Genomic DNA, 25,234 nt, shown 5'->3' with positions numbered 1-25,234 from the left:
TCATCCAAGTAGGCTTCATCAGTTCATGCTCAAAGACTTAGATTGATCAAATCTACTAAAAAAAATTCACGTCAATTCAACTATAAATACATACATTTATTTTGAAGTTATTTTATGTAACGTTGTTGCTAACCGTTACGTAACTAGGAACAGAGTTTCAGGCTCGGCCAATCAGCCGCTTTAGTGCTGCTGACGTCATGTAGAGGCTCATCTTTGGGTTCGCTCGTTTTAGACTTATAGACAGCGCTGTTTGTCTCAATGGCAAATCCGATGTGTTGGACTTTAAACCCCGCCCGCCCCTGCACATCCAGTCCACTAAATTAAACGACACTACATGACGTAGATATCGAAATCATGCTAACGCTAGCTCGGTTTCATTTTGACAGGCCGCTGTTGTTGACATTCATTGTTTATTTGGCCCATGTGTAGACCCGTCCTGGCCCGCTTTGAGGACCTGCTTGCATTTTTTGTGTATTTGTCTGGGATGTACGGATGGATACTAGACAGAATCTCGTCGTTTTTTGAGCCCGACGCAGGGCAAAAGCACGAAACTAACGAGGAGCAAGCGAGTGGCGCCAGGGTAAGGCGGCGTGAGGGCCACGGGCGACCGGTTAAACGGAACTACCAGAGGTTTGTGCTCGAAAACACTCTTTTTTTATATTAAGTCACAATTAAAACTCACATTGTTAACTGAATTAGCTTTTTTAGTCACTAGGTAAGGTTACATAAGAGAGAGAGAGCATCGTATATTAGTAGTTAACACAGCTTATTAGATGTTGTATTACACTGCTACCGTAACTATCATAGATTGAGTACACATAACATTGGAAACACAACATGGCAAATTACCGTAATTTCCTTAGTCCTCTGATGTTAAATTTAAGGCCCCGGGGGCCAGATGTGGCCCGTGAACACTTGGAAATACAACCCCCAAAACCAGTGAAGTTGGCATGTTGTGTTAATCGTAAATATAAACAGAATACAATGATTTGCAAATCCTTATCAATTTATAGTAAATTGAATAGACTGCAAATACAAAATATTTAACGTTCGAGCTGAGAAACACATTTTTTTTTTGGCAAATAATCATTAACTTAGAGCAGACTCTGGGCAAATGAAGGCCTGGGGGCCACATGCGGCCCGTTGAGCTTTTCAATCTGGCCCGCTGGACATTCCCAAATCATTTTTTTAGATCTTTAAGATGGAAACTGTAACTGCCGATTGTTTTTGTTTTTTCTCAATTTACAGTAAAAACCACCATATTTATGGTCAAATTCTGGTCACTGTGCTGCCATTTATTTTTTTAGACCATAAACTCTACAGATGTTTTATTTTACTGTGCACTTAAAAAAAATACAAGCAAATGCTCGGGTTATTGTCTAATAATATCATGAGGCAAATCCTTATACGTTAATATTCATATATTATCCACTGTTACATACACTACCGTTCAAAAGTTTGGGGTCACCCAAACAATTTTGTGGAATAGCCTTCATTTCTAAGAACAAGAATAGACTGTCGAGTTTCAGATGAAAGTTCTTTTTTTCTGGCCATTTTGAGCGTTTAATTGACCCCACAAATGTGATGCTCCAGAAACTCAATCTGCTTAAAGGAAGGTCAGTTTTGTAGCTTCTGTAACGAGCTAAACTGTTTTCAGATGTGTGAACATGATTGCACAAGGGTTTTCTAATCATCAATTAGCCTTCTGAGCCAATGAGCAAACACATTGTACCATTAGAACACTGGAGTGATAGTTGCTGGAAATGGGCCTCTATACACCTATGTAGATATTGCACCAAAAACCAGACATTTGCAGCTAGAATAGTCATTTACCACATTAGCAATGTATAGAGTGTATTTCTTTAAAGTTAAGACTAGTTTAAAGTTATCTTCATTGAAAAGTACAGTGCTTTTCCTTCAAAAATAGGGACATTTCAATGTGACCCCAAACTTTTGAACGGTAGTGTATGTGGTTATAGTGTATATATATTTTCTCATTCTGTTTTGCACACTCCTGGAGTCAACATGTGCATAGTCATGTACATAGTGTATATATTCCCCCCCCCCCCTTTTATTGTATATATTGTTTTTCAAAACACCTGACATGTATACTGTGTATATGTACATATCCATTTTTTTAACGTAATCTTTTATATACATGTTACAGGTTATATATCTTTTGTTATTGAATGTATCAAATGTGATGAAAATTTAATGGCCCACAATGGAAACAAGCCTTTTGGCTTTTTGTGCCATCCATTTGCCTTTTTAAAGCATTACATGGATTCAATTCTTTAAGATGTCAGTAAACTTCTCAATCAATCAATCAATCAAAGCCCTCTGAGGGCAGCCATAACTGCGATGTGGCCCTCAATGAAAATGAGTATGACACCCCTGCCTTAGTTATTACTCTAGTGCAGAGAGCCTTTGAAGGATGAGGCATTTCGTTTTGGACTATTGGACAATAAAGTACTATCTATCTATTAGTGGTGCACAAGCTAGATAACAGTTAAAATGTAATTTCCAATGTGCTAAGCTACGTTAAATTTAAGTTATGTTGAAATGAATAATATTTTCATTCCCTAAAGCAGTGATTCTCAACCTTTTTTCAGTGAAGTGAAGTGAATTATACTTATATAGCGCTTTTCTCTAGTGACTCAAAGCGCTTTACATAGTGAAACCCAATATCTAAGTTACATTTAAACCAGTGTTGGTGGCACTGGGAACAGGTGGGTAAAGTGTCTTGCCCAAGGACACAACGGCAGTGACTAGGACGGCGTAAGCTGGAATCGAACCTGGAACCCTGAAGTTGCTGGCACGGCCACTCTACCAACCGAGCTTTGCCAGTGATGTACCCCCTGTGAATTTTTTTTTAATTCAAGTACCCCCTAATCAGAGCAAAGCATTTTTGGTTGAAAAAAAGAGATAAAGAAGTAAAATACAGCACTATGTCATCAGTTTCAGTGCAAAATATTGCTCATTTGTAGTGGTCTTTCTTGAACAATTTGGAAAAAAAGATAGGTTTTTATTTATATTTATAAAGGATTTTTGAATTGTTGCTATTTTTAGAATATTTAAAAAAAATCTCACGTACCCCTTGGCATACCTTCAAGTACCCCCAGGGGTACGCGTACCCCCATTTGAGAACCACTGCCCTAAAGTGTGCAAGTGAAGAGTCGGGTAGGGAACAGTCATGTATGCAACATACAGTCGTGGTCAAAAGTTTACATACACTTGTAAAGAACATAATGTCATGGCTGTCTTGAGTTTCCAATAATTTCTACAACTCTTATTTTTTTGTGATAGAGTGATTGGAGCATATACTTGTTTGTAACAAAAAACATTCATGAAGTTTGGTTCTTTTATGAATTTATTATGGGTCTACTGAAAATGGGACCAAATCTGCTGGGTCAAAAGTATACATACAGCAATGTTAATATTTGGTTACATGTCCCTTGGCAAGTTTCACTGCAATAAGGTGCTTTTGGTAGCCATCCACAAGCTTCTGGTTGAATTTTTGACCACTCCTCTTGACAAAATTGGTGCAGTTCAGCTAAATTTGTTGGTTTTCTGGCACAGACTTGTTTCTTCAGCATTGTCCACACATTTAAGTCAGGACTTTGGGAAGGCCATTCTAAAACCTTCATTTAGCCATTCATTTACCACTTTTGACATGTGTTTGGGGTCATTGTCCTGTTGGAACACCCGACTGCGCCCAAGACCCAACCTCCGGGCTGATGGTTTTAGGTTGTCCTGAAGAATTTGGAGGTAATTCTCCTTTTTCATTGTCTCATTTACGCTCTGTAAAGCACCAGTTCCTTTGGCAGCAAAACAGGCCCAGAGCATAATACTACCACCACCATGCTTGACGGTAGGAATGGTGGTCCTGGGATTAAAGGCTTTACCTTTTCTCCTCCAAAACATATTGCTGGGTATTGTGGAGAAAACCGCTCCATTTTTGTTTTGTCTGACCACAGAACTTTCTTCCGGAAGGTCTTATCTTTGTCCATGTGATGTCTTTACAAGTGTATGTAAACTTTTGACCACGACTGTATGCTCCAGAAAATAAATATTTCAGGTATCTTGTTATCTTCTATGCAGGAGAGGATTTCTGTGCTTCATTAAAAAAAACAACCCTGGTTAAAAATAATTTCCTTTGAGACACTTGCTGCTCACAACACATGACACAAGGCGAAAGCAATACAGTTACAGTAGTATCAAGTAAAAGTACAGTAAAGGCTAATGTGACATACTTGTTCTACAGTGTTGATGCTGCAGACAGTGTTAGTCAGAGTGACCAGATAGAGGCGAAAAGACGAAGAGGAGGTATGCTCACACACACACACTGTAATATCAACATAAAACTTACCCCAAAATCTACCCTAAATAGTAATGGCTGATGCTTGATGTTTTATCCCCTAAATAGTAATGGCTGATGCTTACTGTTTTCCCCAGATGTGATAAGTTTTGTGAAGAACACCGTGGCTAGGGTGACAAGCCTGTTCCGAGTGCGCAAACCGCTGCTATCCACAGACTCTGACAAGCACGAACAATATGACGACACACAGGTTTGCCATTCATTTGTGCATTTTTCAGTCGGATACAAAATTCAGTTTGGGTTTGTCATTTTGAATGCACTGGGGTTTTTTTTTTGGCAGTCATTCTTTCCTTGTTTTATTTTAAAAGTCCTACTCTGAATATCGCACAAGGTTGAGGAATTTTGCTCCTGAATTTTGCTGAATTTAGAACGCTGTTTTTTTCCCCCCGTACGAACATGACTTCCCAATTAAGTGTAAAATACAGTGAACTTGGTGGAACGATTTTCTACGGAGCCCCTAAAGGGACATGGGGGAAGAAAAAAAAAAAAATACATTTTTATTTTTAAATTTTTTTTTAGACATGTATCTTGTGCGCAGGAGAAACTATCTCGTGCGCACGAGAAACTTTGTGTTGCGCACGAGATAGTTTATATATAGTTTATGTCTAAAAAAAATGTATTTTTATTTTTTTATAACTTTATAAAAAGTTTCTCGTGCAGATACATGTCTAAAAAAATAAATAAATAAATTATTTTAAAAAATGTGTCCCCCCCATGTCCCTTTAGGGGCTCCGTAATTTTCCCATAGGAAATGATGTAAATCTGTTTCAGGGTCAAATTGTCAATTTGATGAAACCTTTATGTACAAGCAACGTTTCAGGTTAGAGTTTTAGTGCAAGAGGTTAACTGATGTCCTATGACTAGTATATTTGATGACAAGTTGATGAACCTGCTGGTTTCTGTAAATTGAGCTGGCACTCAGCATTATTACTAGGCCTGGGCGATATGACCTAAAAATAAAATCTCAAATTTTTTTTCTCAAAAAAATGTATTTACGATATTTTTCCCTACTTTCTAAAGAAACCAATGAATACAAATTATAGAGATAATTGGAAACAAGTTTGGATTTTATTTGAAATGACAGTCTATATATTGCATCTTACTCTTAACCAAATCCTAATTTGAATTATGTTGTTTTTTTAGAGTAGATATATATATTGTACTTTTTATGCAATCATTTTCAAATAACTAAATTAAGAGCTTCCTTTGGGAGGAAATACTTCTGTTTGAATGAAATACTTCTGTAAACAAATATGTAGCATTGCATTCAAATCAACTCCAATAGATCAATAAACATACCAATAAACATTAAATATATATATAGAGTGCAGGCCAATAGTTTGGACACACCTTCTCATTTAATTAATTTTCTTTATTTTTATGACCCCCGCGACCCCAAACAAGACAAGCGGTAGAAAATGGATGGCTGCAACAAAAAACTTGCATTTATTTATAAAAATCTATATATTGCCCAGGCCTAATTCTTACATTATCATTGTTGCCATGTTGTACTAAGCAGCCTGGACAGAGACGTGATTATCGCTTTTGCAATTCAGCTAACCTACCATGATTTGACTATGAAGATGAATTTGGTATTTCTCTTTTGATCCAGTCTGTTACACTGGGAATCGATGAGCTGCACACCCCATGGCTGACAAGCATTGAGTGGAGAATGGGTTTGTAAAGGCACCTGTTACTGTACTGTTGATACTAAAAAAAATATCTGCCTATTTATGCTTAATATTCTATTTGTGTTCATCCTAATCCTTGTTTTTCCCCTCCATCGTCCACAGATAAACCAGGGCTTGAGAGGTCGGTGCAGAATCATTTTCAGAGCTCCTCGCCTCCTTTAATGAGGAAATTCAGGCAAGCGGTTTGATATTTAAAAACCTCTTCTGCTCCAAAAGTCCATATATATACGAGGGTATTTTTCAAAAGGGATTTCTTCTCCACCCTCCAAAAAATAATAACATCTACGCTTGGGATGGAACATTTTATTAAATAAATTTGGCCTGGTTGTGTGTTGGTTACGTCATGTTTTTTTTCTTTGTGTTATTAAATCAGGAGTGGTTGATTCATCATTGTGAGGCAAAGTAGGGCCCTATGATTTCCACACTATCTCTTGCCGTAGCTAGCTTTCACGGCTAATACCGAAGGTTGCCGATGTGTTACTACGCTACAAAAATAGTTCCTCAGTGTTCGCTCCTACAATAACAATGTTGCTACAGTTTGATTATTATGCAGGTTATGGAACAAAAATTAAAGTATTTTTGAAGTTTTTTTAATGCATTTTTAAAGTGATTTAGAGGTAGAATGGATTGCTTCCATTAGCTGCATTGCTAGTGTTGCGTAGGCAGCTCTTCCTCCCAGGGATTTTAAGCTGCTGTCCACTCCCAAGTTCTTTTAATGGCAAATAAGCTGGAGTTTAAATTGATCACCAAAAGCAGTAGTTGGTATTTTGTGGTTTATTCTCAAAGCTTTGACAATAATGAGACCAGCCTTGCCTAATCTATCCCGATGCGTGGCTCTATCCGGTCTCTCTTGCTTACCCTCCCCGTTCTGTCCTACCTCGTTGTTTTGTCTACCCTTTGCATTCCAACAGCTTCAAGGCCTACGCACAGTCAAACTTTTACTAAGCAGACTGAATTGGAAAAACACTAGCTGTTTTGTAATATGACTATGGAAGTAAAAAAGTAACACTTAAATATGGATATATGGAAAAGATCTGGTTCCATCACTAGCCACCTAGAACAAACCGATTTTTACAAGTTGAAATGCAAAAAACTTTTTTTCTTGTAAGTATTGTGAACAATAGACAAAATTCCCCCAAAAAGTGCAGTTCCCCTCTAAGACCTAAGAATAAAAACAGGTGTTGATAAAAGACTTTTCTTTTCTGAGACGTTGAAATACATAATGTTTGAGGTGTTATGATTATGGTTTACTTTGTGCTGACATGAATGCTAATTAAAATTACTTTACATTTATTTCCATAATCACATTTAGTACGGATGAATACTGTTATCGATAAGGAATTTCAATAAGGGTATACCAATAAAATCTTATTGATATACATCCCTAACTAAAAATGTGCCTGTTACTACATTACATATATACTTACGTGTATATAAAACCTTGATGGAGGTGTTTTAGAGTGTTTTATAGAGCGACTTGAATAGGCTCCATTGTAAGCAGACTAGCATTTATTTACTAGTTAGAATGCATATAAAAGAAAAATGTGTTCTTGTCTTACAAAAGAATTGCAAATGATTGTTAAAAAAAAAAAAAGTGCAGATCCCCTTTAATGCACTAATCGGTACATCTATGGAAGAAAATTATTATGCTTTGACTTGAAATCCAATTATGTATTGTACGAATAAATGCAATGATATTTGCATTTAATTAATTAACATACTTTTTTGTTTTGATTTTAAACCAGTGCATCGCAATTATTTTTTGTTATGCCTCCCCCCAGAAAGTAGAAAACATTTTGTGCTCCCCACTCTCGGCCGCTACTATGAATAGTATCATTTGTCTATAAAACTGTTATAAATACACCTCTGCATGACATTGTATTCTCACTAACATAAAAGAAAGAAATATAATTCAGCTGACAACAATAACTTTAACATTGTTTTTAATCCCTAACAGAAAATATTAGGTGCATCAATTTGCCTGAAATTGAAAAAGTATATATCTTTATTTAAACCATAAACATTTTTTGAGGGACTTAGACCATTTGATACTAAAAAATAAGTTAGATAAACTCAATAGACAATAATACATTCAAGTTGATCAGCAACATTAACTCAGGAGCACAATATATAAAACACTTTAACCTACAAAACAAAAATTATTGAAACAATTTGTGCTGATTTTTTAAAATCAAAATGAGGAAGTCAGGGATACTGGCTAGAAGAAGCACATTTTGTAGTAAACAGCTTTTTAAAGCATGATACTGATAAAGTATACTCCCGGGATCACACAGTCTTCTGCGCCACAATTAATTACATGTAGGGGAAACCCTCTGTATATAAAGACAGTACATTTAATTTTTTGTGTACACTAATTTAACGGTCAGGTCTTTAGGAAACATTTTAAAGTTGTGTGTATTGTTTTTTATTACAACTGATGAATGATAATGAAGAATATTTTACATAAGAACATGAACAGTCCTTGGACCAACACTGTTTCTCATGTACGTCAATGTTATTACCATGGTTTCCAAACTGTTTAAGTGTATTTAATTTGCGGACCACACAACCCTATTTTATTCAGGACAAAATACTACAGATGTGTTAGAGGTGGTTGAAAAGGAATTCCTCAAGATTAAAAGTTGGTTTGATTTAAATAGATTATATTTGAATATTAGTAAAACAAAATGTATGATTTTTGCAGTAGTAGGAAAGTGTGGATTGCTCATTATATGTCGAAGGAGTAGAGATTCAAAGAACACAACAGATCAAGTTTTTGGGTGTTATGATTGATGAACATTTGTCATGGAAATCACATATGAATGATACGAAGGCTAAAGTATCTAAAACTATTGCTATTTAACACAACGTGAAGGAATTGCTCAATCGAAAAGCATTGTATATTTTGTATAACTCACTGATTCTTCCATATCTAACATACTGTATTGAAGTGCCTGTAAAACATATTTAAATCCAATCTTCCTTCTGCAGAAAAGAACCGTAAGAATCATTACTGGAAATGAATACAGAGAACCCACAAATCCAATATTCAAACAGCTAAACTTATTCAATATTCATGACCTGGTAGAGTAGAATATCCTAAAAATCATGTACAAAGCACATGCAACAATTCTACCAAACAACATTCAAAACACATTTGTAAAAAGAGAAAGTAATTATAGTCTGAAAGGAACTGAGATCTTTGACAAATCTACACTACCGTTCAAAAGTTTGGGGTCACATTGAAATGTCCTTGTTTTTGAAGGAAAAGCACTGTACTTTTCAATGAAGATAACTTTAAACTAGTCTTAACTTTAAAGAAATACACTCTATACATTGCTAATGTGGTAAATGACTATTCTAGCTGCAAATGTCTGGTTTTTGGTGCAATATCTACATAGGTGTATAGAGGCCCATTTCCAGCAACTATCACTCCAGTGTTCTAATGGTACAATGTGTTTGCTCATTGGCTCAGAAGGCTAATTGATGATTAGAAAACCCTTGTGCAATCATGTTCACACATCTGAAAACAGTTTAGCTCGTTACAGAAGCTACAAAACTGACCTTCCTTTGAGCAGATTGAGTTTCTGGAGCATCACATTTGTGGGGTCAATTAAACGCTCAAAATGGCCAGAAAAAGAGAACTTTCATCTGAAACTCGACAGTCTATTCTTGTTCTTAGAAATGAAGGCTATTCCACAAAATTGTTTGGGTGACCCCAAACTTTTGAACGGTAGTGTACATTTAGAACAGTGATAATGGAAATATGTATTTCAATCAGAAGTGTTAGTTTATGGAACAAACTAGACAGTGGAATAAAACAATGTAGATTTCTTTCGGTATTCAAAAAAATGTAAAGATCATGATGATGAAAATATATGACTGAGAATAATTATTTCTTCATTATTGGTTCAATTGTTGTAAAATGAAAACATGGCTTCGTAATCGCAATTGAAAATCAATTGTATTTGTGAAAATAGGAGGCAGATATTGTACGTTTTTAACTTCTTTCTGCTCCTTTTCATTCATGTTTACTTTAATGTTATGTTGATTTTTATTTTATTCCTTTGTTTAATTTTTTATGAATGAAATAAATAAAAAAATGAAATGGAACATCATTGTTAAAAGCTCCTGAAATGAGCAGGATAAATCCTTTTGAACGAATACCCTCATTAATGACGGTATTTTCGGTTTTCACAGTGGGACCTCTTCTGGGCTCCTTGACAAAGAGAGGAGAGGCCCCTTGCAGCTGCTGCCTTCACGGCCTACTGTTAGCATGGGAATACCCAACTCTGACCAGACTTGCAATGGCTTTGGACACACCCGCTGCTACAAGTCCAGCCTTACTGTGGAAGAGGTAAGCCGCGATATTGTTGGATTTAATTGTTTTTGTTAAAATGGCACAAACCCCACGGCAGCGGACAAGCTGGAAATCTGTCTGAGCCGCAATTCCTTGGGATGTTACAATATTGACAGTCCGTGTTGCTGACCTTAGGTATCTTGTGGGTAATTATTTGTCAGGCAGCCGTGACTCTTGCTTAAAGATAAACTGTCAATTGATTGCTGGTCTCACACGACACCCGGACCATGTATTTACGTCTATTCTCTTCTCCTGTTACGTAAGTAACTAGAAAGCATGTGACTCTCTTCACAGACAACCCTGGCTCGTGTTGTTTTAAAGTAAAAAAACATCAACTGATTTGAACTTTGGCACGATAACCCCTTTGTGTCTACACTCGATTAACTTAAAGATTCACAATTGAACCGGCCACTTCTCAAACCGGATAGCCGGTCACATCGGTTTATCTTTAACAACCCTAGTGGGGACCGACATGAAGTCAACTTGTCAAAGGTTTTCAGACGTAATTTCACCTCGTTGACACAAATGGATGTGGACATGCCGATTCCGTAGGTCTAAACTTAAAGAATAATATATAGCGATATCCCGGGCAGCTATATGGGGATATGGGGGCCTTTGTAACATACCAGCTGATACGGGGACCGGGAAAACAGGGGAGTGGTTACACGTAAAAGTCCGCGCTATTCCGCCCCACAACAGAACGGTGGTGTGGATTGCCGGACTGTGGATGCCAGTGCTGTTCCGTGGCAATTTCGCTCAGCAGCCATTCTGCATCCAGTGGAAATCCGGTGTACGAGTTGACAAGTAGCTTGTGTCTTTTAACCTGCAGGCCATAAAGCAGAATGACAAGGAGCACTACAGACGCCTACTGGAGATGGTCACAGAGAAGTACAGCAAGAGCCAACCGCTACCTTTCAACCAAACAAAACCACAACCGTAAGTAGGCTTATACAAGAAAATTGTGATGCTCTCTTATAGGGATGTATCAATACTGCAAAATCCAAGTCGATACTGGAAAGGTATAAAACGCAAAACATAAAGCGTCTTTTTTGATTGATTGAAACTTTTATTAGTAGATTGCACAGTACAGTACATATTCCGTACAATTGACCACTAAATGGTAACACCCGAATAAGTTTTTCAACTTGTTTAAGTCGGGGTCCACGTTAATCAATTCATGGTACAAATATATACTATCAGCATCATACAGTCATCACACAAGTTAATCATCAGAGTATATACATTGAATTATTTACATTATTTACAATCCGGAAGGTGGGATGTGAAGGGGGGTGGGTTTGGTTGATATCAGCACTTCAGTCATCAACAATTATATCATCTGAGAAATGGACATATTAACAGTGTAGGTCTGACTTCGTAGGATATGTACAGCGAGCAGTGAACATAATGAGCTCAGAAAGCATCAGAACAAGTATATACATTTGATTATTTACAATCCGGGGAGGTGGGATGTGGTGGGGGGAGGGTGTAAGTCTAGGGTTGTAGTTGCCTGGAGGTGTTCTTTTAGTGCGGTTTTGAAGGAGGATAGAGATGCACTTTCTTTTATACCTGTTGGGAGTGCATTCCATATTGATGTGGCATAGAATGAGAATGAGTTAAGACCTTTGTTAGATCGGAATCTGGGTTTAACGTGGTTAGTGGAGCTCCCCCTGGTGTTGTGGTTATGGCGGTCATTTACGTTATGGAAGTAGTTTGACATGTACTTCGGTATCAGGGAGGTGTAGCGAATTTTATAGACTAGGCTCAGTGCAAGTTGTTTTACTCTGTCCTCCACCCTGAGCCAGCCCACTTTGGAGAAGTGGGTAGGAGTGAGGTGTGATCTGGGGTGGAGGTCTAGAAGTAATCTGACAAGCTTGTTCTGGGATGTTTGGAGTCTAGATTTGAGGGTTTTGGAGGTGCTGGGGTACTTAGTTTTTTGTTTCAAAATATTTTATGATTTCTAAAATGCAAATTGCTGCCATGTAATTAATTATACAATATACAGTCAAGCGCGACATTTTTTACTTCAAGTTTTCATTCAAATGTACATAAAAGCTAAAAAAATATATTTTTCTACGATTGTGCCTGTGTATCATTTCCACTCAAGAAAAAACATGCTTGTTAAATAAAAGTAGTTACCATATTTTCCGGACCATAGACCGCACCGGATTATAAGGCGCACTGCCGATGAGAGGGTCTAGTCAGGTCTGTTTTCATACAAAAGGCGCACCGAATTATAGGGCGCATTAAAAGGGGTTGTATTTTTTAATGACATTCAGACTTTATATAAATAACGGAGCAGAATCTCCTCATCCGTGGCTCTCTAGTGCAATAACATGTCCCGTGAAAAACCATCCGACTGGTGAATTCCTTGGGTGAATAATGTAAACTCACTACACCGGTATGTTTTAGCGCTTTCATGGCGAGTTTACTGACAGATATAAGTAAGCACAACCAAAATTATTCCGTACATTAGGCGTACCGGGTTATAAGGCACGCTGTCGAGTTTTGAGAAAATTAATGGATTTTAAGTGCGCCTTATAGTCAGAAAAATATGGTAAGTATACTTATTTCAGGCTTTAATTATGATAAAACAAATATAATTTTGGTCGAAACATCAGGAAGATGACAAAAATGAAGGGAAATCCGATTGCCAAAACATCTCTGCAGTGGTGTCAGATTTGTTTTTGTTGAGGGCCACATCGCAGTTATGGCTGCCCTCACAAGGCCGTTTCTTACAGTTCATAATATATGAATATAAATGTATAAGGATTTGCCTCATGTTATTACACACTTGCCTATGCATTTGATTATATATATATATATATATATATATATATATATATATATATATATATATATATATATATATATATATATATATATATATATATATATATATATATATATATATATACATACATACAGTATATATATATATATTTTTTATTTTTATTTTTTTTAATTTTTTTTACGTACACTGTGGAAAAAAAGTCAGTAGATTTTGTGATCAAAAACTAGCAGCTCAGTCGGCAGATTTTTGCTGTAAAACTTTTTTTTTTCAGCATTTACTGCAAAATGGAGAAACGGTACCACTGTTTTTCAAGGTAAAATTCTGGCGACTGACTGAGCTGCCAGTTTTTTACTGTAAATTCTATTGTCATTTTTACATTGTACAACCAGCTTTGAAATCGTAAGTCAAACAGATATTTAAATACCGTAATTTCCGGACTATAGCGCGCATCAGTATACAGGCCGCACCCACTAAATTTTTGAAGAAATAAAATGGGTGCGTAATACAATAAAGTAAAACAAGTGAGTGTAGAGTTTGAGCAGAAAATGCCGTATTGTTGTTCTGTTCTTGAGTGTTCAAATCGTTCAAATAGAGAGATAAGATAGAGCTTTCATAAAGTCCCAAAATAATTGGTTCATAAAGGAAATAAAGTCGGTGGGAAAAACAAAGGTGCGTCGAAGGAAGTTTCTCCTAAAAAATATAACTTTCATCATCTTGTGGAATACAATCGGGCTATGCTTGTGTCTGCAGCGATCACTTTGTAAAATGTTTGTTTGAATAAAAAACGCTCTATAGGCCGCAGACTTTTTTTGGGCTCTGGGAATCACTAATAAGCTAGAGTTCTTCGAACGCAGATTTCTTGCCGGGACATATGGTACAATACAATCAGCAAGATAGGTAGACACCTATCTAGATAGATAGACACCTATCTAGATAGATAGACACCTGTGCATGAGAGACGTCTGTGCAATCTCAGTATTGACCATTGCTTCCAGCAAATGCTTCATATGAATAGTTGTTTATTTTGTATATCCATAACACACTTTATGACCTTATCTTTCTATGTTTTGCAGTGTGTCTGTATCACAAGGTCAACACACGGTGACGGCTTCAAGAAAACCTTTTGAGAAGACACCCAAAAAGATGGGATATTCCAGTAAGAACCTCCAAATTCCTCATGCAAGGATGAGGCTAGTAAAGATAGCTACTGTATGGTTGTTTTAATGGGACGTTTCTGTGTGCTGCGCAGCTGCCCCCACTATGCTGGCTTGGAGAAATGCATCTGCAAACAAGGGCAGGTTGGTCTACTAGCTATTTCTTATACGGGGTAAAATATACTTTTGGATTAAGCATCTGTGATTTATTTTCTAACAGATGGACGGGGCTGCCTCTCAGTAAATCTTACACAGCAGCACCAGAAGACAGCCAGCGTGGGCGAGGTGCAAAGGTATTTTTTCCCCCCATTTTGTATTTGTTGGCATATAGGCAACTTTTGATTGAAGTGTCACAGTCACGTTTTAGTGGAGCGTAAGTCAGGGCTCATTATCACGGTTGGACGTATTTCACCTGTTCTCCTGTGACGTGCAGAAAACAGTACCTGAGTTGGACCTTTCCACAGAAGTAGCCACTCGCCTCAACCTTGTCGATCGAGTGCCGCCTACCGTCAGCCTGCCCGCACCGCACGCTTTGCATGCAAGACACACTGCTGAGGACATACCCCGACTTACTCAGGCAAGACCAGGTCGCACAAAGTGTGACGGGGGTTTACAGGCGGGAAGGATGCCATTAATGCTGTATGCTATGTGCAGGAGATGGCGACAGAAGTAAGCGCTGCTCTGGCACAGAATGACCCCAATTTGGTTTTAAGTGCTGCTTTCAAGCTGCGCATCACGCAGAGAGACTTGGCGACTCTTCAGGAAGCTGGCTGGCTCAATGACGAGGTATTTCACTGTTTTTATTGTGTTCTGTGCAAAATCCAAGTTTACTGTGTAATTCAAGCAGAGTGGTACCTCAACTTACCTTACCCAGTCTGTGGAACGCTTTCCCTGACCACCTGAGGGCACCACAGACTGTGGATGCTTTTAAAAAAGGCTTAAAAACCTTTCTTTTTAAAAAAGCCTTTGTTTAGATATATGCATACTAGTTTCAGCCAGTATGCATATTTGTTCATGCTTTAAAAACTGTTCTAGTTTTTATTTTGTTGTATTTTTTATTATCTTTTTATTTCTTTTTTAAAATTGTTTATACACTGTAGCACTTTGAGGTGGTTTGCACAATGTAAAGTGCTTTTTACAAGTAAAATATATTATTATTATTACCTCAACCAAAGTCGTAACTCAAAACACTCGTACAGTGCATTCGGAAAGTATTCACAGCGCTTCATTTTTTTCGAATTCTCTTATGTTACAGCGGGGGTGTCAAACTCATTTTAGATCGGGGGCCACATGGACAAAAATCTACTCCCAAGTGGGCCGGACTGGTAAAATCACGGCACGATAACTTAAAAATAAAGACAACTTCAGATTGTTTTCTTTGTTTAAAAAAAAAAAACAAGCACATTCTGAAATTGTATAAATCATAATGTTGTTGGGGTTTTTTTTACACTTACCGTATTTTTCAGACTATAAGTCGCAGTTTTTTTCATAGTTTGGCCGGAGGTGCGAACAATACTCAGGAACGACTTATGTGTGAAATTATTAACACATTACCGTAAAATATCAAATAATATTATTTAGCTCATTCACGTAAGAGACTAGACGTATAAGATTTCATGGGATTTAGCGATTAGGAGTGACAGATTGTTTGGTAAACGTATAGCATGTTCTATATGTTATAGTTATTTGAATGACTCTTACCATTATATGTTATGTTAACATACCAGGCACGTTCTCAGTTGGTTATTTATGCGTCTTATTACGTACACTTATTCAGCCTGTTGTTCACTATTCTTTACTTATTTTAAATTGCCTTTCAAATGTCTATTCTTGGTGTTGGGTTTTATCAAATAAATGTCCCCAAAAAATGCGACTTATACTCCAGTGTGACTTATATGTTTTTTTCCTTCTTTGTTATGCATTTTCGGCCGGTGCGACTTATACTCCGGAGCGACTTATAGTCCGAAAAATATGGTACATGTTGCGGTTAATAGTATACATAATTTATTTGTTGTTATTTATATTTTCTGAATAAATTATGTGTTAATGTTCATCAGTCAACTCATTGGTGTTAATTTTCAATCTATCAAGATAAAAAAATGATATCAAAATCAAATTACTGTATGTTATATATGTAGTTTGCTCATTTTCCTCGACTGATGTACTAACATCATGTGATTTATTTTGTACATATGTAGCATCATCTACAAAGATACAAAGAATTGCTATTGCGACATCCAGTGGACACATTTAGAACAGCTGTTTCTTTCATTCAATAATTTCATGTTAATTTTTTTATACTTAGCAAACTCATCCCGCGGGCCGGATAAAACCTGATCGGGCCCTCGGGCCGTACGTTTGACACCCCTGGTTTAGATTTTCGACATGTGTGGGAACGCGACCAACGTATAATCCTTGATATCCCTCGACAAATCTTTTTTTGATCAAATATAGGGATCTATTCCATTGCATAGTTCGATTTTTTGCTCGTATCTGCTTTTTGCAGAAAGATTAAGCCTCTTTTTTACTCAGATAGTTTGTGCGCTGCTTTGCTGTACAACAGCCATTTTAGCTTGGTTGACCACCACTGGTTTTCAATTCCGGGAAGACGTCCCGTGTCAGAATTCAAGCAATGTTGGTCATTTCAAGCATTACCGGAACTTCTTTCCTTGGCACATGGATTTTATTGCTCATAGCAACGTACTTCCTACCGCCGTCAACAAACGTGTTCCTACCGCCGTCAACAAACGTGTTCTTACCGCCGTCAACAAACGTGTGTGTTTTTTAATCATGGCAGACTTCGTAATAGACGACAAAGACAACTATTTTTGGAAAAATGAGGATTCGCAACCTTATCTTTTTTAATCTGAATACACGGAGCTCTGCGTATAGAAGCTAAGTGAGCACGAAGAGAGGGTAAAATGTTGGTGCAGACTAGGGTTGTAAGGTATATATATTAGTATAGTACCGCGATACTAATTAATCTTATTCGGTACTATACCGCCTCTGAAAAGTACCGGTCCGCCATCCCCCCGCCCCCGTTGTCATGTCATGTCATTGCTGGTTTACGAGCAGACGAGCATGTTCGGCAGCGCACAATCACGGAGTACTTACAAGCAGACACAGTGTGTAGACAGAAAGGGGAGAACGGACGCATTTTGGCTTAAAAAGTAACAATAAAGATGAAGTTATAACACTGAAACGCCCAGGTGCTTTAAGACATAGCTAGCTAGCTAGTGGCTAAAGCCCAGCCTCAGTCTGCAGTGTTTTAGCTACTTCTAAGTCACTAATCCTCGTCTCCATGGCGACAAATATAGTGAGTTTCTTACAAGTATCATCCCTGCAGGACGAGGAATAGCTAAACATGCTTCACTACACACCGTAGCTGACTGGCGTCAAATTGTAAACAAACGCCATTGGTGGATCTACACCTGACATCCACTGTAATGATACCAAGTACAGGAGCGTATCTAGTTGATACTACTATGATTACGCCGATATTTTTTGGCATCACAACATCTTCTTTCGTTTTTTTTTTATTTATATTATGTTTATAAACTCAGGAAATATGTCCCTGGACACATGAGGACTTTGAATATGACCAATGTATGATCCTGTAACGACTTGGTATCGGATTGATACCCAAATTTGTGGTATCGTCCAAAACTAATGTAAAGCATCTAAACAACAGAAAAATAAGTGATTATTACATTTTAACAGAAGTGTAGATAGAACATGTTAAAAGAGACAGTAAGCAGATATTAACAGTAAATGAACAAGTAGATTAATAATTCATTTTCTACCACTTGTCCTTAATAATGTTGACAAAATAATAGAATAGAAAATGACACAATATGTTACTGCATATGTCAGCAGACTAAATTAGGAGCCTTTGTTTGTTTACTTACTATTAAAAAACAAGTTGTCTTGTATGTTCACTATTTTATTTAAGGACAAACTTGCAATAAGGAACATATATTTAATGTACCGTAAGATTTTTTGTTAAAATAAAGCCAATAATGCAATTTTTTGCGCGCCCTTTTATTTAGAAAAAGTATCAAAAAGTACCGAAAAGTATCGAAATAATTTTGGTACCGGTACCAAAATATTGGTATTGGGAAAACACTAGTGCAGGCAGTGGCGAGAAAGTCAGGACCGTCATGACCTTTTGCCCAAAGTTTCCCACCTCTACCACCGGTTCATACTGCGACAAACGTGCTTCAGAACAGCTTCAGGCATGCACATCAGGCGTGGGTGGAGGAGCAAACCTCAGCATGAGGGGGGATGTCCACCAGAAGGATGTGGAAGCTGTACCGCTGCTAAAGGTTTGGTTTCCAATGGTATATCTCTATCTATAAGATAATGATAGCAATCACTGCGCATATCCTACGCCATCTAGTGATGGAGAGGCTCGTAACTCAAACTATGCTCGCAATTTTAAGCATAAAAAAATGCAGAGAAGCCGCTTGTATCTCAAATACTCGCAAGTTGATGTACCACTGTGTTATTCTTACTGAGATGGCTAATATTCTCTAAACCTTACACTTATGTTTCCAATGTGCAGGTGATCAACTTCTACCTGTCCCTGGTCATGGAGCAGTGTTCCGACACGGGAGCGAGAGTGTACTCGTTCAGCACCTTCTTCTACCCCAAGCTCCGAGGCGGAGGGGTAGCGGGCCAACCCGGGGGGCACGCCGCCGTGAAGCGCTGGACGAAAGCCGTCGACCTCTTTCTGTACGACTTGGTTCTAGTCCCTCTCCATCTAGGCGTCCACTGGGCTTTAGCGGTGAGTCAGAACACTTGAACAGAACACTCTGTAGACATGGCCTAAGGCTACACTAAGCCTGATAACCCCTTAAACGAATAATTATTTAGCCTAAGCCTCGTTTTGGCCACACTAAATCATCGTTTAAGGTCCCCTCATTGTAGATTTTTTTACACGGGTAAGTGCGCCGTGTATTTCTTGAATCTCCGGCACTTAGCTTAGTATGGACTCATTGATCGTTTACAAAGTGAATTCGGAGAGAAAGTGACGCCATAAAAGACTGCACCCCACAAAGGAAGTGACGTCAAAAAGAACGCACCACAGGCAGCTTCATAATAAAGCGGTTTCGTAACTCGGAGCTAACCACTGGAAATATGGAGGCGAGTCATCCAGACATGCCCGCGTTTCTCCTTCCGCTTGTGGAAATCACACATGAATACCTTAACAGAAAGTGTTTGCAGCTATTTGGGATACAACACTTCTCAGACGGCAAGAGAACTTTCGGATGTCCAGGTCAGCTGTGATTCTACTTACCGAAAAACTTTGTCCATTTGTCGAAGGAGAGCCGACGAGAATGTGGGCTCCCGTGGATGTGATAAAAAAAAAAGGTAGCGTGTGCTTTGTATTACCTGGCCGTCGAGGGAAGACTACGGAAAACGGCGAATGCTTTTGGAGTGGCAAAGCAGACTGTGTCAGTTATTGTCCGCCATGTATGTCGCGGACTCAACGTCTAGGTCCAGAGTATATAAAGTCACCAAAAAGGAATGGACAATGAAGGTGAAGGCAAAAGAGTGAGGAGTGTCCTGACCAGATATCTAGATCCCTAGATTGATTGATGTAAAATGTTCTTTATCACATTGTTTACGTGTCTAATAAAGATTATAATACGGTAATTTATGATGGCTCAGGTTTTATTCACTACAATAGGGCCCCACAGCACACTGGATTCCAGTTAATTGAAATACCACAACACTGGATATTGTTCAGATAAGTTAAATGTAAGAACTTGCACACAAAGCAACACCGGAGGTGACTATGACGTGCGCAATTTCCGCGCATGCGTATTAGGTCGCGTTGCGACGGAGGGGGGAGGGGGTCTTAAACGACCATTGTGTGTGTGTGGACAAGGATAAGGTTAGGTGGGATTTACCCTGGATAACTTTAGCCGGCTTAGTGTAGAAAAGGCCTTAGCATGTTGCTGTGCATATTAAACAACATTAATGTGCCTTCCATCGCTCTCCCTCAGGTGATAGATTTGAAAGCAAAGACGGTGAAGTCCTATGATTCAATAGGCCAAAGACATGACGACATTTGCAATCTTTTACTGTGAGTCTACTTACATATTGTTTTTTATTCCACCTTGTCCTTGCAATGCTTTTAACTGGACATGCTGGTTCCTTTTGCAGCCTCTACCTCAAGGAGGAGCACAAAGCAAAAAAAGTCAGAGAACTCGACATCTCAAAGTGGAGTGTTGGTTGCATGCGAGCCTCTGTAAGTGGTCATGTAAAAATACCCTATTTCCTCAATGGATTGTTTCATACAGGTGTCATGCAAAAATGGAACAATTAAGCCTATAGAACTAATTATAAGGCGATTGTCACGAATCGGCGGCCTCGTCCTTCTGACCCAGAAGCAGAGCTTAGCAGACCCAGTAAAGTGAAGGGTGTTACCCCCGACGAAAACATCGGCCCTGGAGGGAACGTCTCCCCTGTGCTCCTCGACTACGGTCTGCACTGTAGCCGAACAGCTGGAAAGCTGTAACAACTCCATTATTACCTGTCACACCTAATCACAAGTCGGCAATTGAAGGCAGGCAACGGTTAACGATGCTAAACTTTTTTAGCGTGACCAACAAAGCAACTTGTGCTGTCGCCATCACAACTGGCAGCTGCTGCTACCACTACGGAAAAATAACAAATATATTGTCAGAATAAACAGTCTTGTGAGTCACTAGAGAGTAACAGTTAATGTAAAATGTTCAACTACTCAAGATTATCATTGTCAAATACTTACAGTTTTGTCTATACAGAAAAATATCTGCAGTAGGACATGGGCATTAAATTTGTTTTAAATGGCATTAAAAAGCATTAAATTACATTTGCAGATACCTGCAGAAACAATGGTATATTTTATTATATTTTTATTTATGTAACAGAAGGGTTAAATGGAACATTCTTTAAAAAAGAAAAAAAAGGCCACCTTCCTAATAGACACAGAGTACTCTCTGTAGTTGAGTAAACCAACTGTCAGGTTCAAACACTGATGACATCTATTAAAGGGGCGGCATGGTGTAGTGGGTAGAGCGGCCGTGCCAGAAACCTGAGGGTTCGCTCCCCGCCTCTTACCATCCAAAATCGCTGCCGTTGTGTCCTTGGGCAGGATACTTCACCCTTGCCCCTGGTGCCGCTCACACCGGAGAATGAATTATGAATGAATGAGTTGTAAAAATGAATGATGGGTTCTCACTTCTCTGTGAAGCGCTTTGAGTGTCTAGAAAAGCGCTATATAAATCTAATCCATTATTATAATTATTAAACAAGACAAGAAGCAAAGAATTAAATTTGGCTCAATTGAGGAGAGACGCCTCACCACGCACTGGCGAAAGATTGTACGCCTCCTCTTTTATTTGGACTTTCCCTGATTACATGGCAACAGCTGTTTCTAAGGGACGGGGGTTGTAAACAGCCATGGCCTTTGATTACAACAGTTCAAAGAAAAGGTTGTAAAACAGTTCAAAGAAGAGGTCCCTGAAGGAGAGTCTGGTCCTGCTTCCTTTTCGTTTTGTAGTTCTCGGGTCAAGACAATATATTTCTGTTGATTACAATACATGAAAGAAACGGAACACCATGTTGCTTCCCATCCTACACAGTGGAGTTTTACAAGCCTTTTGTTTGGTAGGATCAAAGATAGCTTTTGTCCTCTCGCCGGGAACTCATTGAAACACAAAGTTTTGTGATAACTTAGATACAATTATTCTGACACCAACAACCACAAAACGGGGTATGTTTAGAGTCATATATTTTGTGATAACTGTCCCGTACACTTTCTTCCAGGAAATCCCCCAGCAGAAAAATGGCAGCGACTGTGGAGTGTTTGCATGTAAATATGCACAATACATCGCCAAAGGAAGACCCCTCACCTTCAAACAGGTATTGTACAACGCCTTTGTCTGTACCTGTGATTTCTATGCAAACACAAAAAGTAACACGTTTTTTTTTTTTTTTTACCGCGCAGTGGCACATGCCTCTCTTCCGTAAGTTAATGATTTGGGAAATTCTGCATCGGAAGCTGCTGTAACATGTCCATGCTGAAGAAACGTATACAGACATTGCAAGGAAAGGAAGAAGAAGAACGGAGCGGGGAGGACGATTTGTCCGACTGAAGTCCAGCTGCTCACCGCTTAAGACTTGATTTACGTCCCTTTACAGCTCTGTGACATTAACCTGTTGTAGTCTCTGAGTTTTAATTAGAGACTTTTCTTGGACATGCACATTGAGAGCTTTGCTGCTGGCCGAGTGACTTTTTTTTTTTCCTTTTTATTTTATTTTTTTACCTTTGCATTGTTTGTATGATTGTCATTAGTACTGCCACAAGTGCCTTTTATCTTCTGACACTGACCTCAGATCTAAACTGGAGCGCGGCCATGATTGGATTCCAATGTATGATTTAACAAGCAGCAGACAAGCAAGTTTAAGTTAAACTTGCGGAAAATACATGAAGTTCTTTTTTTTATGACGTGACTGAATTAGTTTTTTGGGAAGTATGTATTTAGTTGTGCTTTCTTCAATGAATGTAGTTGTTTATACCCGGACTGAACCAGTAAGAGGTGTGATGGTAATGTACAGTAGAGTTTTTTACAATTGCATAGCAAACTACTGTAAACAGGCATGTTGGGAGTTCATGCTTTAAAATGTGATGCCGACCCAAAAAAGGAATAAATGTTATTATTAATGTAACCTCCATTTGGCTCATTGTTACTGGCCATAGTGCGGTGCTTCTCGATTATATTTATGTGAGCAGCCGATGCATTGTTGTCTCGACTTTTGACTACTTCTGGTAAAGTAGCTTCAAGATTGCAGTTCGTTTTGAGGACGAAAGTTGGAAATAATTTTCTTAAAGCCCTTTTCTTCCAACGTGGAAAGAGGACACTTGTGTGAAGTTCCCCCCCAGGTCACCACCACGTCCAAATCTCCCCAAACTTGCTGTGCTACGTTTGTTCTGTAAACATTTTCATTTGTGCCTTTATGGTTTTTAAGTTATTCTTTAATAAATCACCCCAAACCTGGTCCAGTTGTTTGTGCTGCAAACATTTCATTAATATCAATGTTATGAATTATTGACCTTTTGAAGGCTCCAATTACGTCACATCAAATATTTTATTTTGAAATATAGGGGCCCCTCCCCTGCAAGGGCTTCAGCTAATGGAAGCCTTTACCTATGCGGTCGAAAAATGGATGGATGGATGTAAGAAAGAGTGTGTTGGTTTGTTTATAAATAAACAAAATGCTTTTGTTTTGAAGCAACCAGAAGGATCTCAGCCAATAATTCAATCTAATGGTGTCCATCGATCTATTTTCTACCGCTTGTCCCTTTCAGGGTTCTGGGGGGGTACTGGATTCTATCCCAGCTGCACTCGGGTGGAAGGCGGGGTACACCATGGACAACATTCACACATTAGGGCCAATTTAGTGTTGCCAGGGGTCGGCAACCCAAAATGTTGAAAGAGCCATATTGGACCACAAATACAAAAAAGTAATCGGTCTGGAGCCTCAAAAAATCTAAAGTTTTATTTAAGTGTTATAATGATGGCAACACATGATGTAAGTGGCCAATTAGCTATATTAGCCTACTATCAAAATGACTGTGTTGCAGGCTGATGCAAATCTTCATTGACCGAGATGTAATATTATTTCTACACATTTTTACAACGTTGGAAAACATTAAAACTTTTTTCTGGAAATGACTGTCTTAGAATGGCCAAAGGTATAGATGTGTGTGTCCAAGTTAATAGGAAACGGCAGGCTGTCTTCTTCTAATGAATTTATTACAAATTTTGCAAGCTGGGTAACGTTTGCTGTGGTCTGGAACAACACGGCGCACAACTATCAGAAATGTAGCCAATATTACATACAGATAATGTGTCATGGAACAAAAATAAACTAAATACACAGAGGACATAAGTAAAGGAAATTAAATTATCTCAAATATAGCTACAAATGAGGCATAATGATGCGATATGTACATACAGATAGCCTAAATAGCATGTTAGCATGGATTAGCTTGCAGTCATGCAGTGACCAAATATGCCTGATTAGCACTCCATAACCAAATAAAAAAAACGGATTAACTCGCTGGAATATAAAGACAATATAACATACATCCGTAAACGTGGATGCATATGCAAAAGTGCAGTATATTTATCTGTACAGTAATCTATTTATTTATATCTGCACCTTAATGCTATTTTTTCCTGCACTACCATGAAACAAAATGTCGTTCTTATCTGTACTGTAAAGTTCAAATTTGAATGACAATAAAAAGGAAGTCTATAACAAGTCTATAACATCAACAAAGCTCACCTTTGTGCATTCACATACAGCATAAGAAGTTTGGTGGACGAAATGAGACAAAGGAGTGGCATAAAACGCGTCTTTCTGTGGCAGCGTCGGAGAAAGTTGTACATGTAAAGCTGTTGAGTCACAGTCTACACAACGCTGAGTTCAAGGGCCGCTGAAATTAGTAGGACAAAACGGTGCTCACCAAATACTCTCACCAGTGAAGCCCAAACATATTAAACAGTGGTCTTTCTAACAATTAGGAATTAGGTTTGTGTCGTGTTTGTCCTCCTACAAAAACAATATTAAAACAAAAAAAAAACTTTTTTCACCCCATTTTTTTCCCATTTCCATACATTTTTTAAAAAGCGCCATGGAGCCATGTGGCTCTCGAGCCTCGGGTTGCTGACCACCGCCCAAGGTGCATGTTTTGGAGGTGGGAAGAAGCCGGAGTGCCCGGGGGGGGGGGGGGGGGGGAACCAACATTAGATGTAATCAATGCATGCTCAGTGGCCTTTGTCATACCAAAGACTTTAA

General features: G+C 38.4%; 1 protein-coding gene across 1 annotated transcript; it reads left to right on the top strand.

The window, feature by feature from the left end:
• Positions 1–334: 334 nt before the first annotated feature.
• Positions 335–23,592, top strand: senp2 (SUMO specific peptidase 2). The gene is made up of 17 exons (XM_062041373.1): positions 335–630; positions 4,265–4,326; positions 4,456–4,568; positions 5,991–6,054; positions 6,172–6,244; positions 10,270–10,426; positions 11,259–11,365; positions 14,297–14,379; positions 14,473–14,521; positions 14,598–14,670; positions 14,811–14,954; positions 15,032–15,163; positions 18,942–19,163; positions 20,389–20,468; positions 20,549–20,633; positions 22,196–22,291; positions 22,377–23,592. Exons 1-17 carry the CDS (start codon positions 422–424, stop codon positions 22,437–22,439), a joined length of 1,812 nt encoding a protein of 603 aa, XP_061897357.1. The 5' UTR covers positions 335–421; the 3' UTR covers positions 22,440–23,592.
• The last annotated feature ends 1,642 nt before the right edge of the window (positions 23,593–25,234 follow it).

This window comes from Entelurus aequoreus, linkage group LG03 (assembly GCF_033978785.1).
Source record: "Entelurus aequoreus isolate RoL-2023_Sb linkage group LG03, RoL_Eaeq_v1.1, whole genome shotgun sequence".
NCBI lineage: Eukaryota > Metazoa > Chordata > Actinopteri > Syngnathiformes > Syngnathidae > Entelurus > Entelurus aequoreus.
This window is presented reverse-complemented; position numbering and strand designations above follow the sequence as displayed.